General features: G+C 42.6%; 1 protein-coding gene and 1 long non-coding RNA gene across 2 annotated transcripts in view; one reads left to right on the top strand and one right to left on the bottom strand.

The window, feature by feature from the left end:
- plxna4 (plexin A4) overlaps window positions 1–18,990 on the bottom strand; it is a 658,913-nt gene that overhangs the window by 262,298 nt on the left and 377,625 nt on the right. Inside the window, exon 4 of the mRNA XM_034163939.1 lies at window positions 12,439–12,567. Coding sequence (XP_034019830.1) covers window positions 12,439–12,567 — 129 coding nt within the window. The remainder of the gene's footprint in view (window positions 1–12,438; window positions 12,568–18,990) is intronic.
- The window catches only part of LOC117504477, a 757,689-nt gene that overhangs the window by 730,420 nt on the left and 8,279 nt on the right, over window positions 1–18,990 (top strand). The gene's annotated exons all lie outside the window — the stretch shown is intronic.

Raw genomic sequence — 18,990 nt, 5'->3', positions numbered from 1 at the left:
AGTTGGATTTGAAGATAATAATCTTGCTTGTTGCCATATCTTCCAGTGATAGATCTGGAATTAAATGTCCCAAGAACCTCAGCCTTTGAGGTTTTTGGGACAGTTTGTTGGCAAGTAATATAGTTCTGACGTGTGCCACTGTGTAGTGGGGTAACTAATTCTAGCGTCAACTGATGATTTATATGTGTGAAGTGGGCGGGAGCTCCAGTGTTTGGGGCAGTGTGACATCATATAAAGTCAATATTACATTCAAGAGATCCTGTTATTTGGACCAATTAATTTCAGTGGCCCATCGACAATATTTCTAAATATGAGGACGAAATTATCACTTTGCAGCCACTTTCCTCCAGACAAGCCAAATGAAAGATATAAGAACTTTTTCCAAATCACTGAAAATGGTACCAGGACTCTAAAGGCACCCCTAAAGACTTGCACAGTTGCACTTCTGCAAAGATATCAGCATTGCCAAACACCTTGGCTCAGTGACCTCATGAATACATAAGCTCCTCCCACATCTCTCAGTCTCAAAGGCTGAGGACCCAGCAACAAGAATATCATTGCAAATTCAACACTTTCACCACACACACGATACACTTCTGATGGCTGAGTGCAGGAAGTCTGGATCTTAGTCTTACCCAAGATGATCACAAACCCAAATACTCCGATTCCTCACTCGGCTTCTAAAGTGCTGCAATCGGGCCATCTTTTGATTATGCAAAGATCACAGCATCATCCAAGAAGTCACAATCAGTAAATCATTCCTCACCAACAAAAAGACCCTAAAGACATGAATGAGGGTCCAAGTCATTAGGGTCCTGAAGCTACCTGTGTATGTTGGTAAGACTTGGACATAAACCAGTGACCTAAAGCAAAGACTAGATGTTTTTGGTACTAGGTCTCTTCAGACGAGCCTTGTGTACCACTGGAATGACTTTGTGTCAAACCAGTGGGTACTTAGGGAGACTAAGATGACTCCCAGACTGGACCTGACTTCAAAATGGCATCAAATGGTCTGGTTAACCTGTCTGGAGTAAACAATTCACAAATCTGAGTGATTGTGCAAGAAGGACACTGTGTGGGAAGCCATAAAAACACCTAAGCAATTCTGAAGGAGTTACAGGCTTCTGTGGCTGTGATTGCATCATTACCTCTTTCTTTCACCTGGTTTCCTTCTGCCTGGTGGACTTTGTTCATGACTCTGCTGGTGTTCTTGCATCACTAAGATCTGACTCCGCCTCCCTCTTTTGTTTTGTTTGTTTGTCTCAATATTTTGTGTATTCCTGTTTGTTTGGGCTTATTGAACCATCTGTACTGATATTAACTACAGTTTTCAGAAGGAGACCATCCCTGGAGATGCACAGCAGAAATCCTGTCTATGTCCCTGTCCTCACACAGGCATTCTACCCTCACTGGGCTCACATGTCTTCACCAGGACTCCCTCCAGGCAGAATCCAGAACCCAGAGCTTCTTGCTCTTGGTTCAGTCCAGACCTGGCATCACCAAATGGACAAGCGGATGATTTTTATACGGTGCGTTATGCCTTTTGAGCAGCAGGGGATCAACTGCATTGAAGAGGTCTGCATTGAACCTGCTGTTGTGGACCTCCTTGTCCTCTCTCCATCACATTCTTCAACTTTGTTTATTTCTCCCTTATTCCATCTCTCACTCGCTCTGTCCCAGGCCTGCTGTTTCTGGGGCCTGTATCGACCAGCGCAGCCTGCTGTAATAGCGTTTAACATGAGAGGGAATCTACAGTAGAACTGCTGCAGTAAAGTCAGAGCACATATCGTTCTCTGGTCTGAGGAGACAAAGATTGAACTCTTTGGTGTGAATGCCAGGCGTCATGTTTGCAGGAACCCAGGCACCGTCCCTACAGTGAAGCATGGTGGTGGCAGCATCATGCTGTGGGAATGTTTTTCAACAGCAGGAACTGGGAGACTAGACAGGATTGAGGGAATATTGAATGCAGCAATGTACAGAGACATCTTGGATGAAAACCTACTCCAGAGCACTCTTGACCTAGGACTGGGGTGACGGTTCACCTTTCAGCAGGACAGTGACCCTAAGCACACATCCAAGATATCAAAGAAGTGGCTTCAGGACAACTCTGAATGTCCTTGAGTGGCCCAGCCAGAGCCCAGACCTGAATCTGACTGAACATCTTTAGAGAGATATGAAAATGTCTGTGCACCAACGCTCCACATCCAACCTGATGGAGCTTGAGAGGTGCTGCAAAGAGGAATGGACAAAACCACCCAAAGATAGGTGCACCAAGGTTGCGGCATCATATTCAAGAAGACTTGAGGCTGTAAATGCTACCAAAGGTGCATCAACAAAGTATTGAGCAAAGGCTGTGAATACTTATGTACATGTGATTTCTTAGATTTTTATTTTTAATAAATTTGCAAACATCTAAAAAAAAAAACAAAACACTTTTTTACACTGTCATTATGGGGTATTGTGTGTATAATTTTTTTTTGTTGAGGGGAAAAATGAATTTACTTCATTTTGGCATCAGGCTGTAACATAAAATGTGGATAAATTGAAGCCCTGTGAGTATTTTCCGGATACACTGTAGACTGCCTTAAACTGGCTGTTAAATATCAACTGAGTATTTGCTGAAAACACTCATATTTTTACAAATTACTTTTGTTTATTTTTTTAAACAGAAGTTATATTGTTTTCTTTTTCTTTTCTTTTTTTTTTTGTAAAACTAATTCATGTTTTAATAAGATGCAGATTCCACTGCAACAGTTTCTGCAACTGTAATAGTTGACATACATAAATAAATAAATCATAAAACTGTATAACTGGAGATTCAAAATGCAAAACTTGCAAGATGCACAATTTCTTGAATCATAGCCACAGAAGCCAAGAACATCTTCAGGGTTGTCTGGGTGTCTTGGTGGCTTTCCTCACTCATCTCATTCTTTAAATATACAGACCCATACTGGTTATATTTCTTAAAAATATATGTAAATGAAATCCAAGACATATTCAGTGACTTGAAAATGTTCATGTGTCCATATGTTGACTTCTCTGTCAAAATCTACAGTGACGTACAATGTTTTTTAACAAGTTGAAAAGTGAAAAGTAGTTTTCTATTTGTACACACTGAATAGATCTGAGACAGCTCAGCTCTTACGGACTAGTCAATAGTGTCCTAACTCACCATAACCTAGTCTGGACAGTCGCTTGTTACTGAGAGGACTGACATCAACTTGAAGGCAAAACTTTTGGACTCAAAAATTTTTGATGCAGAAAACCTTTTGACTTTTTGGCTTACAAATCATTTTGACCAGAAAGTAAAAAAATTTGACTTGAAATGAAGACCAGTGTTGTGTGTTGGGGGGGGCGTGGCTGGATGTTTTGGTGTTCTTTTCTTTTCTTTGCTCTCCAGGTGGCATGAGGGCTGATTTGTCTGTGAAGAAGGTGCTGGCTGAAGAGTCTTCACCCTCATCAACATCATGGAAAGCACCTGTGCTTGGTGCTCACGTGCAACCTGGACGACTTGCAGCTGAAGCAGATAATTGGATGGCGTTCTGCATTTAAGTCATGTGTGATTCAAGCAGAACTGCCGGGAACTCGACCTTGTGACGTTCGTTTGTGAGACGCTGAGGACCGCGCCTGGGTTTTGACACATCGAGCCCGTGAGGCAGGGAGGGGTAAGGACACATGCTGTCAGCACACACAAAAGGTAATTAAGTGTTTAAGTACTTGTTGATAGTAACTTGGTGTTTTGTTACACAGTGTACTGGAATTGTAAAGAGAATTGCGTAGTTTGCTTCTCACTGCTGTGGCGTGAAGGATAAGTGATCCTCCACTTGTTGTGAGAGGCTGCTCATTTGCATAAAGTAAAAGAAAGGACACTGACCTGAGTGTGTTGCTGGCAGCGTGTGTTTATTGGAAGATATAGTTGTATCTGTTGATTTACCTCACCGTCTCTTTGCTTCACAGAGAATCAGTTTGTCGTGTCCACCTGGGGGGTGTTTGGCGGTGGTAGGAAGTCCAGGAGCGCCGGCTTTAATCCTTGCGGGCGCTGGAGAGCGAGCCACGATAACTCCACCAGAGGGACGTTGTTTTTTTTATGTTTTTACACTTTTAAACACAGGTGTATAATAAATAGTTTTTGTTTGGAACCATTTTCTGGTTATTTTTAGCGCTGGGTCCTGTCTGACGCAGGTTCGCTCCTCAATCCGCGTCGACACATAACAACCAGTCCAACTTGAAGGCAAAACTGTTTTATGTGCAAATGTTTTTGATGCACAAAACCTTTTGACTTGACAACTGAAATTTTTGACTCAGAAAACCTACAAACAAATGTTTTTGATTTGAAATCAACAAGGATGGTGATAATCTGTGGTGTAGTTTTGATGTAATCCATAAAATCCTATAAAGTGAAATCCTGAGCCATAATATGGATCCAGATCTGGATCTCCTCCAAAATTTAGCGGACTCTTCCTTGGCCTAATATCTATCTGTGGTGCAAATTTTGTCAAAATATGTGTCATACCTGTGACATAATCCTGCTAAAAGACAGACAAATAGATAAATAAACACCAATGATTTTATGTTGTCCTTGGTGGATGTAAAAATATTAAAACAAAACCTGTAAAATTAACACCAATGTCTGTCTAACACTGAGATCAAACACTTGTCTCGAGGCAACAGAATGACAGGGAACAGCTGTAACAACGGTTCCAGCTTATAAAGAGGCCTTGATGAATAAACGTATAGGAAAAGCCTCTGAGAACAAACACATGAAGCTATTTTCTCATTTCCCTCACTGATTGCAGACATTTGGAAACTGCTGTTTCAGGGAGCAGCAGGAATGAAACAGCATGCTTTACATGACAAACAATTAATACAGCAGAATGCACAAACACACACGCACACACTGTGACTGCAGAAAGCTATGGATATCAGTAACGATGCCAATAATCCTGATGCGATCAGTAAACACCAGCAACAGGCCAGAAGTAGGATTATCAAGTATCCTGTGCCTTACCCAGCAGCTGGGGCCCTCAACACTGATGCACCTGATCATGCCCAGAGAAATGCACCACATGGCCAAAATGTTGCAGTGGCTGTCACCTCACAATACACAGAATCCTCCTCATCTGAGCCTCCCTGAGCAAAACGTGCTACAAGGGTGTCCACTGATTTCGCAAAGATCACCACATCTTCTGCAAAGTCAGAAAAGTTTACTGCGCCGACAAAAGTACCTAAGCAATAGGTTTCCACAATCCTACCAACACCCCAGTCCATGCACGTAGTGAACAGTGCAGGTGCCAGAACACATCCCTGAGGAACACCAGAATTAACTGGAAAACGTCAGAGAGTCTGCCCTTGCGCCATACAGCACCTTTGTACAGGGTAGCTGTGATGTCCAGCAACTTTTTGGGGATCCAGCAAGTTTTCAGAATCTTGCAGAGAGCAGCCTGGACACTTGGACAACAAAATCAACAGCTGCAAAGAAACACAACTGATATTTCACCAAGAGTGGCAACATATATTCATTGTTTCATTCACTTTTCTGCACCTTATCTGGTCTGGGTCATAGTGGCAGTAGACCAAGCAACTGACCTCACACTTTCCTATCCTTGGGCAAGTTATCTTACATTTACTGAAGTATCCCGAGGCATTCCCAAGGCATCTGGGAATTATAATCCCTCCAGCATGTCCTGGGTCTTCCCTGGGCCTCCTCCCGGTTTGACATGCCTGGAAGACCTCCCTAAGGAGATGACAGAGGGCATCCTCACCAAATGCCTGAACCACCTCATCTGGCTCCTTCTGATGTGACTCCCTCTCAAATATCAATCAATCAATCAATTTTATTTATATAGCGCCAAATCACAACAAACAGTTGCCCCAAGGCGCTTTATATTGTAAGGCAAGGCCATACAATAATTACGTAAAAACCCCAACGGTCAAAACGACCCCCTGTGAGCAAGCACTTGGCGACAGTGGGAAGGAAAAACTCCCTTTTAACAGGAAGAAACCTCCAGCAGAACCAGGCTCAGGGAGGGGCAGTCTTCTGCTGGGACTGGTTGGGGCTGAGGGAGAGAACCAGGAAAAAGACATGCTGTGGAGGGGAGCAGAGACCAATCACTAATGATTAAATGCAGAGTGGTGCATACAGAGCAAAAAGAGAAAGAAACACTCAGTGCATCATGGGAACCCCCCAGCAGTCTAAGTCTATAGCAGCATAACTAAAGGATGGTTCAGGGTCACCTGATCCAGCCCTAACTATAAGCTTTAGCAAAAAGGAAAGTTTTAAGCCTAATCTTAAAAGTAGAGAGGGTGTCTGTCTCCCTGATCCGAATTGGGTGTTGTGTGGGCCGCCAGAAGAGGAGGTACTGCTGGCCCACCACCAGAGGGCGCCCTGCCTGAAGTGCGGGCTTCAGGCACGAGAGGGCGCTGCCGCCTACAGGAACAGCCGAGGTGACAGCTGTCACTCATCAACTATGACAGCTGTCACCGATCATCTGTATCTCACCCGGGATAAAAGCAGGATGACACCTCCAACACATCGCCGAGATATCGACTTCTGTGAGAGGTAATATTCTCTGCCAGCATTCAGTGTTTCAAGAGCTCTTGTGTTGCAGCTGTCAACCAGAGGACCGGCGTGGGTCGCGACTGTTTCGTCCTTCGTCTCGTCAGATAAGTGGTTAAACAGACGCTGCACGAATGTGTGTTAAAGGTGGAGGTGGAATTCCCACCATTATTGTTACGGGGTGTACACACACCCACACTTGACTGTCTTTGTTCTCCGCCAGCAGTACCAGATCCGACACGCTGAGACGGTGGCCACCTGGGGACTTCGGGACTTGGCGGCTCCAGTATCCTTCGGGTTCGGTGGCGGTGGAAATCGTGTGGTTCCGGTTCATCTCCAGACGGGCGTCTCCTATCGTCGAGCCTGCCCACACGACACCTTCATTAATTGACTTGTATTCATTCTGTAATCTGCTGTGTGTGGTTGTGACATTCACAACAGTAAAGTGTTCTAATTTAACCCCCTCTATTGTCCATTCATTTATGCCCCCTGTTGTGGGTCCGTGTCACTACACTTTCCCAACATTGGGAGCTGGTTCCACAGGAGAGGAGCCTGAAAGCTGAAGGCTCTGCCTCCCATTCTACTCTTACAAACCCTAGGAACTACAAGTAAGCCTGCAGTCTGAGAGCGAAGCGCTCTATTGGGGTGATATGGTACTATGAGGTCCCTAAGATAAGATGGGACCTGATTATTCAAAACCTTATAAGTAAGAAGAAGAATTTTAAATTCTATTCTAGAATTAACAGGAAGCCAATGAAGAGAGGCCAATATGGGTGAGATATGCTCTCTCCTTCTAGTCCCCGTCAGTACTCTAGCTGCAGCATTTTGAATTAACTGAAGGCTTTTCAGGTAACTTTTAGGACAACCTGATAATAATGAATTACAATAGTCCAGCCTAGAGGAAATAAATGCATGAATTAGTTTTTCAGCATCACTCTGAGACAAGACCTTTCTAATTTTAGAGATATTGCATAAATGCAAAAAAGCAGTCCTACATATTTGTTTAATATGCGCTTTGAATGACATATCCTGATCAAAAATGACTCCAAGATTTCTCACAGTATTACTAGAGGTCAGGGTAATGCCATCCAGAGTAAGGATCTGGTTAGACACCATGTTTCTAAGATTTGTGGGGCCAAGTACAATAACTTCAGTTTTATCTGAGTTTAAAAGCAGGAAATTAGAGGTCATCCATGTCTTTATGTCTGTAAGACAATCCTGCAGTTTAGCTAATTGGTGTGTGTCCTCTGGCTTCATGGACAGATAAAGCTGGGTATCGTCTGCGTAACAATGAAAATTTAAGCAATGCCGTCTAATAATACTGGCTAAGGGAAGCATTTATAAAGTGAATAAAATTGGTCCTAGCACAGAACCTTGTGGAACTCCATAATTAACCTTAGTCTGTGAAGAAGATTCCCCATTTACATGAACAAATTGTAATCTATTAGATAAATATGATTCAAACCACCGCAGCGCAGTGCCTTTAATACCTATGGCATGCTATAATCTCTGTAATAAAATTTTATGGTCAACAGTATCAAAAGCAGCACTGAGGTCTAACAGAACAAGCACAGAGATGAGTCCACTGTCTGAGGCCATAAGAAGATCATTTGTAACCTTCACTAATGCTGTTTCTGTACTATGATGAATTCTAAAACCTGACTGAAACTCTTCAAATAGACCATTCCTCTGCAGATGATCAGTTAGCTGTTTTATATCTGGGTTTCTCACCCTGTCCAGGAGTGTAAGCCCAGATACCCAATGGAGGAGTCCCATTTTCACCTCTTGTATCTGTGACTTCATTCTTTCGGTCATTACCAAAGGTTCATGACCATGGGATGAGGAAGTGAGGATAGGAGGGTAAAATAAGTGGTAAATTCAGAGTCTTGCCTTAAAGTTCATTTTGTTCTATCAAACCATCACCATTAAATACACGTGTGTGCTTTCTTGAGTTGTGTGTATGTGATATGTTATTCAACAACTTCTTATATTTGTGTGTATCACACCACCCACATGTTTTTCCTAAATATTCAGCACCGGCCGTCCCTTTAAATAGGCTAATAGACTAATTAGTACCCCCCCCCCCCCCCCCCCCAAAAAACTGCAAGAAATGTTGGTTGATCGTTTTTTTTTTTAATTCAGTATAAACTAATTGGCACGCAATTAAAAGATACCAAATTTGTCACAAGATGTTAAGCAATAACTACAAGATATAAAGCAGAAATTAGCATCATGTGCAGAAATGCTAATTGAGTATGCCGAGCGATTCATTGGTTATGCTGTAATATGTTCCGTAAGACAATTATTTGCATCGCAATGCCCCCCAAAAAAGAAAGAAAAAATAAGAACTCTCATAGGCCTGCGTGACATATTTGCACAAAAGCGGGGTAATTGCAAGCCGTGACAAAAATAACATTCTAATGTCCTCTAATTTGCCGATTCCTCACTCGCGCTCTATCTATATCTGTCAGGGCAGACAGACCTCAGGAGAGGCACCACGAGCGCCGCTCCAAAGGGCACCTTCAACACGCCGCCTGATATTTAAAGTGTTATCAAGCTAATCGAACCTCTTAAAATATACTCATGCACACACACACACAGACACACACACAAAACTCCCCATTTCAGTAAACAGTAACTTTTATTTTGACACAGCGGCCTGTAATCCGCTGCAAGATAGAGAAAATATACAGGGGGTAACAAGGCTATCAGTGCCAACAGAGCAGGAGTGGCATTCTGTGATTATGGGTGATGCCAGATAAAAAAGGGGGTGGTGGGTGGGGGGGCGGGTGATGTGCATATTATCTGTATTTTGTTGGTTTTGTGCAACAATATTTCTAACAGTCCCATGAAAGATAAATAATGGAGCTAAATTGAAGACAGAGAGTTGATTTATCCACTGAACTATTTACTCGGCTCGTCTGGCAAAATGGCAGGAGCCTGGTTTTGTTTTCACTGGTGTGTGTGTCTGTGTGTCTGTGGAGAAGATAACTAAAAAAAAAATGTCTGGATGGATTTCCTTCAAACGCCGTCGGAATGTTCGTTGGAGAGACATCTAGAGGTAATTAAATTAGGAACAGGGTCGAGGAAAACATTGTCCAAAAAAACTGAACACCTTTTTTGTACATTTCAACAACTAAGAAGCCTAGACGGATGAACCCAAGCATATATTGATCAACAAAATGGTTGTGATTGGTTTGTATCAATGATGTCATAATGAAGTCATACATTATATGATCACAGTGCTACATAGTTAAAAACACCATTACAGATATACGTATGTATATTTACTTATACATTTATATTATTCTGACTTGGACAGAGGTGTTTCTAATCTTTTTACTATACGTGTGTTGCTACGATAAAAATAAAGTGGTTTACATGGACTCGCTGGAGTGTTAACGCCTCCATAAGTCTTTTTTTTTTGTTTGTTTCTTTTTTCTTTTGCATTCTGTGTCATTTGGTTTGAAGGAACAACAAAGACTACGGTAGCTCATATTAGCTTGCTAATTAGCCATTAGCTGTTTAGCAAGTATAGTTCCCTACTCTATTGTTCTTTTCACTAATGTTGCCATTGCAACTCACTACCTTGTTCCTGCTGAGGTTATCTTCAAAACAGCATCACCTAGAATTTGACAGAGGTGCGCGAAGTGTTCCTGAAGGTGAGCAATCATGATCAAGACATTTTGCCCTCTTTGCATGTTAGTCAACCTCCATCCTTCAGGTTCTGGTCATCAATCACTGGACTTCATCCTGATTGCAGCGCTGGGTGAGGAGTTGGATTGTCTTGGTTTGCAACTGGCCTTGATCATGACTAAGATCCCGGATTTCAATAACTTCCTGGAAAGTGTGTCTGCATGTGATGAAAGTGTTGAGATGTTCCCTTATCTCAGCAGTGATGTTCATGGATCCAACACACAGGTGAACCAGTGTTTAGAACTCTAGTGGCTAGGCAAGGCCATGTGGAAGCCCATGTTTCACCTGGCCGAAGCAGATAGATAGCTACTTTTGTGATGTCGTGATGGACCCATTGGCTGCCAAGTATACGATGCAGTGGTATTGAGGCAGTAGATACAAGTGGAAGGACTAATGGTGTGATAGTGTATTCACGCAAGCCTCTTTGGTATTGTCCAGTGAGAATCGATGTTTCTGAGTGTTAATTCACTTTCATCATGCATTTTATACATTTAGTGTTGCATCTCTCTAAAAATGCAACATTTCTGTTGTTCCTTTGCTACAGTGACTATATTATGGTGTCATATTAATATTCTACAATTGCGGGTGAATGTCAACATATCATTGACATTCACTAGAGTTGTGCACCCACTTATATCAGGCAGTGGACTTTTGGTGGTCTAACATTCAAATTCTTTCTGGTGATCAACACACCCACATGAGTACAAGAGGTATTCTAATCCAATTACAGTTTTTCCGCAAATCTAATTGGTTAATCGTGTGACATATCAGGCGTATAATATCTGTGGAGCGGTGGCCAAACATGTATTACTCCGCGCCCTGGCCGGTGTTCTGATGAGATGTCATTATTGTTGAATGTCATTCCTGTCCTCCACGTGCAACAGCACATGCGCAGTATTGTCAGGACACGGAACTTTCGAGACGCATAATTCGTCAGAACACCGGCTGCATGCACTGCTGACTGTTAGCGCTGTTAGCTCAGAGTGAGAGAAAGTTGCGTGCCGCTGCCGAAATGGGTGAATTTAAGCTACTGTATGAAAGTATTGATGTGGATTCTGATACAAAATTACTGTTTCACGTTTGATGGATTTGACGGATTTTCACATCTGATTACCCTGCGCCCTGACTGCTGTTGGAGAGACGCTCACTGCTTCACGGTAAGCCTCGCCGACAGAATTACCTACAGAAAAATAAACCGTACAAACAATGGAATTGGATTAGAATAAGAATAACCCCTTGTGTCTGACGATGTGCGGACGTTCATGCTGTTATACGGTCGAACATATCCGTTTTAAAGCTATATGTTCAACTGTATAACCCAGCATGAATGTCCGCACATCATCAGACACAAGGAGGTTATTCCCTAAATGTACTGAGAGGATGCAGGCATTAAAAAACTAGCACTGACATTTGGGATTTGCGCCGACTGGAAAATAGGTCTTCGACTAAAGATAACCTGAAATTTCTAACAGCAACTAAACGTTGAATAGATGGCGGTGTTCAACCTGTGTGCTAACTGCAGTGAGGCTCCACGTGTGATAAACAATTATTAAGACTTTCAGCTTGCAGAAAAACGACTGGCCTTTTATCACTTAATGACATTTGCCTCACTCACATTTCCAAACTATAACTCATCTTTCTGAGTCAAGCTCCATTAAATCTAGCTGATGCTCCTCAGTCATTAATGAGCATCTGTGCCTGCTGACTGCACCGACCGATTAATGAACATTTAAATAAACTTGTGGAGCTGCACTCAGTGTGTATGTAGGTGTTATTTTTTTGTTAGATACGACGCACACTGTGTTCGTGCATTCTTGTGACCTTGAGTGTTTTTGTGTGTATTTCTAAAGTGAATAACGAATCTTGAGAGTGTGCACGTGAGTGTTATGCACTTTGCACGGTGAGATTTTATCCAGGACTGTGTCCATTACGTGGAGTGCTGCGATTTGTGCGCGTCTCTCCACGCACAGACAGATGAGTGGACTGAGATCGCTCTCGTCTGCTGTAATTCTGCACATTTATTCACTTCAGCTTCATGCTCGCTGCTTTTTTCTATAAAAAGATACGACCGTCCAACAGGCCCTCTAATCCTTTTCACGCCTGTAAAGTGCCATTAAAGGTGATTTCAGCCGTGGCAAAAAAAGCGGTCAGTGCCGGGTGAGACCGCTGAGCTCACTGGGTCTCACCTGGGTCTCAGACATGGCGTAGAGGTGGTGGTGGTCAGAAGAGAACGCCATGTCTCTGAGGATGGGTCCATTTTCCACCGCCTGAATGGTCTCGTACTGCAGAGCGCGGGAGGAGCCGTCGACCCGGATCTGGAACAGACACACAATCACAAGTTTTAATGGTTTAACAGGAAGCAAACAACCTTATCATCACTACATTCACACGGGTTCAACCATATCGACTCTCGTCCTAACCAACCACAGTTTACCGGCTTTCCTCTCCATGGATGGGAAGTATTACTGTGTCCAAACTACTGTTGTGTCTATGATGAAACTATATTGCACTCAAAAAACAGACTCATTGGATTAGATTTCCATCTAATAATATGTAGTCCCAACTAAATTAAATTAAATTATCTTGCATGGATGTGCTTTATTTGAGTTGGGGCTACATATATTTATTAGATGGAAATCGTGCTCATAATTGAATTCAGTTCATCCAATTTTTTTGAGTGCCTAAGATGTATCTAAATAATTTGTTATTCCATATTTTTGTACTTCAAAAATGCTGAAAGTATTTTACCTGAAATCATCATAAAAATGCACCAATGATGGCACAGTTATTTTTGACATCATCACTGCAATACTTTATGTATTATTATTACTATTACTACTTCTGCTACTCCTAATAATAGTAATAATAATAATAATAATAATAATGGTGCATTTATTATTATTAAAATAAATTAGTTCTGAAATAAAAACATATATAAAAATAGCAAAGTTTTTGACATAGTAATAACATATTTGATGTAGTAGTAATAATAATAATACTTAGAAGAAGAATATCTCTCCAAACTCCCCTCATGCACAGTTACTGCTCACCACTGCGCATGATCACTGTCCGCTCCAATCAATAACATCACCCACTCCTCACTCCAAACAGCGAACAATCTTTATTGTTACATCCGCCAAGGATGTAATAAAATCATCTGTGTTTATTTATTTGTCTGCCTGTCTGTTAGCAGGACTACGTCAAAACTACTGCACGGATTTTGACGAAATTTTCACCACAGATAGATATTAGGCCATGGAAGACCATTAAATATTAGAGGCAATCTAGATTCAGATCCAGATTCTGAGATTTCACTTTATGTAGCGTTTGAAGGACTACATAAAAAAAAAAAACACAAACAACAAAAACAAAACGTTCTCACCAAATTTGCAACACAGATCGATATTAGGGCATGGAAGACTCCACTGAATTTTGGAGGTGATTCGGATCAGGACTGGCGGACGTCAGAAATCTCGGATTGCTCTTGTTTTAATTTTAACCTTTAATTGTAGCCTGGCAATAAAATAACTGAGCAGTCAAATCCACATTCAAGCAAACATTATTTATTTCAAGATGCACTAAATAAATAAGAACCAAAACTATCTGACATCTGATTATTCACTTTGGGTGGATCACAGTGTGTCCCGACATCACAATTTAACACAAAATGTGTTTAAATGTTAAGTGTTCTATGTCGCTACTTTTACCACAGGTTACACCTGTTTTCAGACCCTGACTGGATGTCCGATTTTTACATACACAACCAGGTGTTAAGAATTGGCAGTGGAAGGTGATCTTAAGTCAAATGATGCTGCTTTTCAAAATGCTCTCACGGATCCTTGGATTTGCCATTTCCTTTAAAAATGCATATTTGCACATTTACTACAAATTCCATCATTCTACGAGAACATAATTTAACAAACACTGAGAAAAACAGTCTTGAGGTACCACTGATCCCACTGAGGGACTGTTGGCAGGATTAGAATGGTAACATCACTGAAAAACCAGTTCAAACCATCACGGTTCGCTGCACGAAAGGAGTGAAGCGGCAAGACAAAGTAAACTAGCAATCGAGCAAAGTGCTCAATAAGTAATAAAGGTATCATCAAAAAGATTATTATTGGCAAAACTGCACATCTACAGCATTCTGCCTGAGGAATATTCTCACGTATGGAGATTTTCTGTTCTCCAGCAGAGGGGCTCATCTTACCCCATCACCGTTTATGTCATTCAAAAGTAATTACGGTAATTAGGCATCTGGGTGAGAGGTGTGGTCTGTGGGGCCCGAGGTTGTGTTTACTCAGCACAAAGTGTACGGCGTTGGCCCCGTGTGCACTTGGTGGTGAGATGAAAGAGTTCCAGCCTGTGCCCTAACATCTGCTTACACTGTCTCATCCGCGCACACGCGGGGACGCGTTCCAAACGATCGTTTCTAAAGCCGGTCCTCCAGCTGTAATTTGCCTGCAGTTCTGACACGCACCGACCCAAGCAACTTTCACACGGCGCATCTGCACCGCGCGCCTGGGTGCGCTCGCAGACAGGTGTGTGAGGGGGAAGAGGAGTTAAAATTGTGATGACTCTTGGTGTTTCTTTGCTCTCTTCAGCACTTGAGGGTTCACAGGTAGCAGGTACAACCAGAAGCTAATTAGACAACCAGCAGATGGTCAGAAAGGCAGGTGAGCCGCTTCATGATTAATGACAATACGCTGATGACAACACACTCTCTCTGTCAGCACATCATTAAATTACCTTTTTGCTCATTGGCCAATAAGTCTCATTAAGGTCAAAAAGCCTTAAAGCTACAGTGTGGATGATCTAGTACCATTTAGTGGTAAGATAGCAAACTGCATCATACCAGCATTGTTTTTGCTTATTTTCTGAAGGTGTTTCATGCTCCTCGGCCTTCTGTATCATTATCCATTTCTCACACATCAAAGTTCTCAAACTCATTAGCCTGCATCATAGCATGTATATTACCTGGACACACCTACAAACGTTTTTCTCAAATGAAGTGAGTCTAAAGAGGTGCAGCATAGGCCGGACTAATGTGATCTGGGTAGGCAGAATGAAACTGGAACAAGCCCGCCATCTTGGAGTTCTCAAACAAGCTATGACTAACAGGGAAGCTTTAGTCTGTTTGCTCGAGTCATTCATATTTTTGTTGACTGTGCAGTGGTTTCCATCAGTGGACCTAATGTCACCAAGTTACTAATACCTGCTAATTAATGCTAATGGTGCTAGGTTAATAAAATTTCAACAGAAATAAATGGAGCACAGACCTCTTAGGTGGGCCGCTAGTGCATTTAACTGCACAGCAAGCTATATTATCTTGAATATTTGTTATATAATGTAGAAACACAGTTGCGTTCAGAGCAGTAGCAGCTATTGCTAGCAGGGACCCTGAGTCTGGACTCCTCTCACGGGTACAAAGCTGCCGCACAAAGCAACCATGCACCTAATTATTCATAACTTTGTCTTTAAATAGCTAAAACTGATGTTATTTTTTTAAAGACAGTTATCATGAATGGGGAAACTAGCTATAGAGACCAAAACCATTTTTGAACAGGCTGTGAACATGTTTTTTCCCATTTAACATGGGTGCCTATGAGATTCGACTTGCATTTGGAGTCAGCCTCAAGCGGCCAATCAAGGTTTGGCACTTCTGCATTGGCTTCATTTTGTAGCACCAGAGGTTGGGGCTTGAACTCCACTAGAAGCCAGTAGACAGTGCGCAAGGGAGCAACCAGTGCATCCTTTTTTTCTTCAGTCTTCCGCTACAAAAGTGCAAAAGACAGAGAAAATATGTCCCCTTGGGGGACAATGTCACCATCGTGGCTTCTACGAGGGACCAGCCCCCATGTAGGGATGAAGGGCTCAGTGTCAGCTTATGAAAAGACATCGACTTCTTGTTTCAGGTAACTCAGAAATGTGGAGGTTGGTTACAGATGTACAGATGGTTATTAATGATAGATTCCATTTCTGATAACAAACGCCCCTAAAATCTAAACACTGCAGCTTTAATTATTTTAGATACTCAGATACATGGAAGCGTTATACTCGGCTTTGGCAGCAGGACGCTGCGACCACTAAAGACGGAACTCAACTGCTCCACGATCGATCTTTAGAACTTTCTGTTGTCTTTATTTAGGCAAGCAACTATTGTGTGGGGAAAAATGGAAACCGAAGCCGGCTGTGCAGCTTACAGCCTGCTCCGCTCCGGCTGCTTCCACTCATATCCACTTTCATAACATGACGTTTCTTCAAGCAGTCACCCCGATTTCACCCGGCTCTCCCTTTGTTTCTCGCTGGCCACCTACTGCTCGGCTTGCATGCCGATCTCCATCTCGAGGGACGCGGCATTTTGTATATCAAAGCGTCGTACACTTTCACTGGGAAGCCCCTGAATTCGCTCAGGTCAGCCGCGCAGAAAAGAACAGCAGGCAAATAGGACGGAGGGTAAGAAGAGAGGGAGGTGGGAAGAAAAGAAAGTTCCTCATGAGGCAGAGACGGATTTGGCAGGCGGGGTTATCTAATCTGTCAGATCAGGTGAGTTAATTGGAGGCTGTGTGTGCATCGGCGTGCGTGCAGCCAGCCGGAGGCAAAAGCCAGACAGTCCGCGACACGACCCGAATGTACACTTTTGTTGCGTTGGGACGGATCCACGGTCACCAGGGAGATGGAGAACTTCAAGAGGAAGCTTCTGTCTATTATTCCTCAATCTGACCACCAACAAAACAAACGAGCCACCAGGGAGGACGCGACGTCCGCAAGCATGCGCTGCTAGCTGCTGTGTTCACTGAGTCGCAGCGGGAATGACACATGAGGGAGGAAGGAGAAGGAACCAAATCAAAGAGCAGCCGACATACTGGAACAATCACTGGTGCAAATGGAGACACCTAAAAGCAATTTCCTGAACAAACACAGGCATTTGTTCTGGACCTGTTGGATTTCCTCACAAATTTGTGATTCCGTTACACTATAACATAGTCTGGTTGATGGATTTCCACCTAACTGGACATGTGGATGATAGTCAAACCCCAGAATTGCCCTTCCCTTGGGGAAAGTGAAGGTCACTGAGGTCACAACAACAACAAACAATCCGTCGGAAACAACCTAAACCTACTTCTAGGCATCATATAAGCTACTCTGGAACCACCCCTAAACCCAAACAGTTCAACTGTCAACCTCACTGAGGTCCTTAGACTGGGTCTCATTAACATAACATCACTGTACTCAAAATCATTGTTGATTAATGATTTAATTATTGATCATCACTTAGATATGATTGGGTTATGTGAAACCTGGCTTAAACCTACAGCTGTCCTCCCCTTAAATGAAGCCTGCCCACCAGCATATACATTTAGTCACGTCCTTCGTGATGCGAAGCAAGGCGGGGGTGTTGCTCTTATTTATAAATCTAGGTTTAGCTTATTAGCTGTTGGGGGTCACAAATATAACTTGTTTGAGCATCTGATTCTCCGGTCCACTCAGGATATTATGCATTGCCAAGGTCAGAAGAATAACAATCAGCCGTATTACTTTGTCAAATTATTGGTTGAGCTAATACGATTAATAAATGGAATAGTGTTGACAGTGTTGAATGCTTGGTCTCCAAAGTAGAGAAGCTTGAAGAGCTTGTAGAGACGAATGAACAGAAGCCAACAAAAGCTGGAGGTTTAAACCTAACCAGACCCCTCCTACTGAGAGGCAGACTGCTACAGGCTAGTGACTAAACAATAGCTCTAATTAGCAACTACTGTGCTCTAGTTAGCACTCTCCTAATGACAGGGCAGCTGTCCCTCCTAATGAAGGGATGGATGCCTTTCTTGATGGCTCCCTTGATGACTTTCCTGATGACGTGAATGACTCATTACCATGAACAAAAGACTGAAACTCCTTTGACCTGAGTTTTGTAACAGGGGACAAAGCGTGTCTCAGACCCCCTCCCCGGTTAAGGCTGGGTTTCAAACGTTTCATAAAGAATGCCTCCTTGACCCCTCTCTCAAACCATTTCTTCTCTCTGGCTAATATTTTAACTTCCTTGTCCTCAAATGTGTGGTTAGTGTCTTTAAGGTGGAGATGAACTGCAGACTGAGGTCCACTGGCGCCCTCTCTGCGGTGCTGGTATAGTCTTTTGTGTAAAGGTTGCTTAGTCTCACCTATGTAGTGTTCGTTACAGTTTTTCTGACATCTGATAGAATACACTACATTGCTCTGTTTGTAACTAGGGATCATGTCCTTAGGGTGAACTAATTTCTGTCTCAAGGTGTTAATCGGTTTAAAGTGAACTGGGATTTTGTGTTGTCTGACGATCCTCTGTAGTTTTTCCCCTACTCTTGCTAAATAAGGGAGAGACACTCCTCTTCTTCTTGTCTCCGTCTCCTGTCTATCTGGTCTCTTTGAACTCTGGGACTTCTGCACTTTGTCCAGGGACCATCGTGGGTACCCACATACTGTGAGGGCTTTCCGGACATGTTGTTGTTCTTTAGCCCTTCCCTCGCGTCAAGCAACCCAGTCCAGTCGAAGAGTCAAGCTTCTCTACTATGGAAACCACCTGGACAAATGAGAGCCTACACAGAAACTTGGTCTCCAAAGTAAAGGTCAAACAAGGTCTATGTCTATTGGATTCTATGACATGTGGCATATGTTACCTCGTAACGTAATAAGTAAGGATAATACATGGTCCAAACTATTCCTTTTTCAAACCCTGTTAACTAAACTAGTAATTTGCATCACTT

This window comes from Thalassophryne amazonica, chromosome 22 (genome assembly GCF_902500255.1).
Source record: "Thalassophryne amazonica chromosome 22, fThaAma1.1, whole genome shotgun sequence".
Classification (NCBI taxonomy): Eukaryota; Metazoa; Chordata; class Actinopteri; order Batrachoidiformes; family Batrachoididae; genus Thalassophryne; species Thalassophryne amazonica.
The sequence above is the reverse complement of the archived record's forward strand: the minus strand, read 5'-3'. Positions and strand labels throughout refer to the sequence as shown.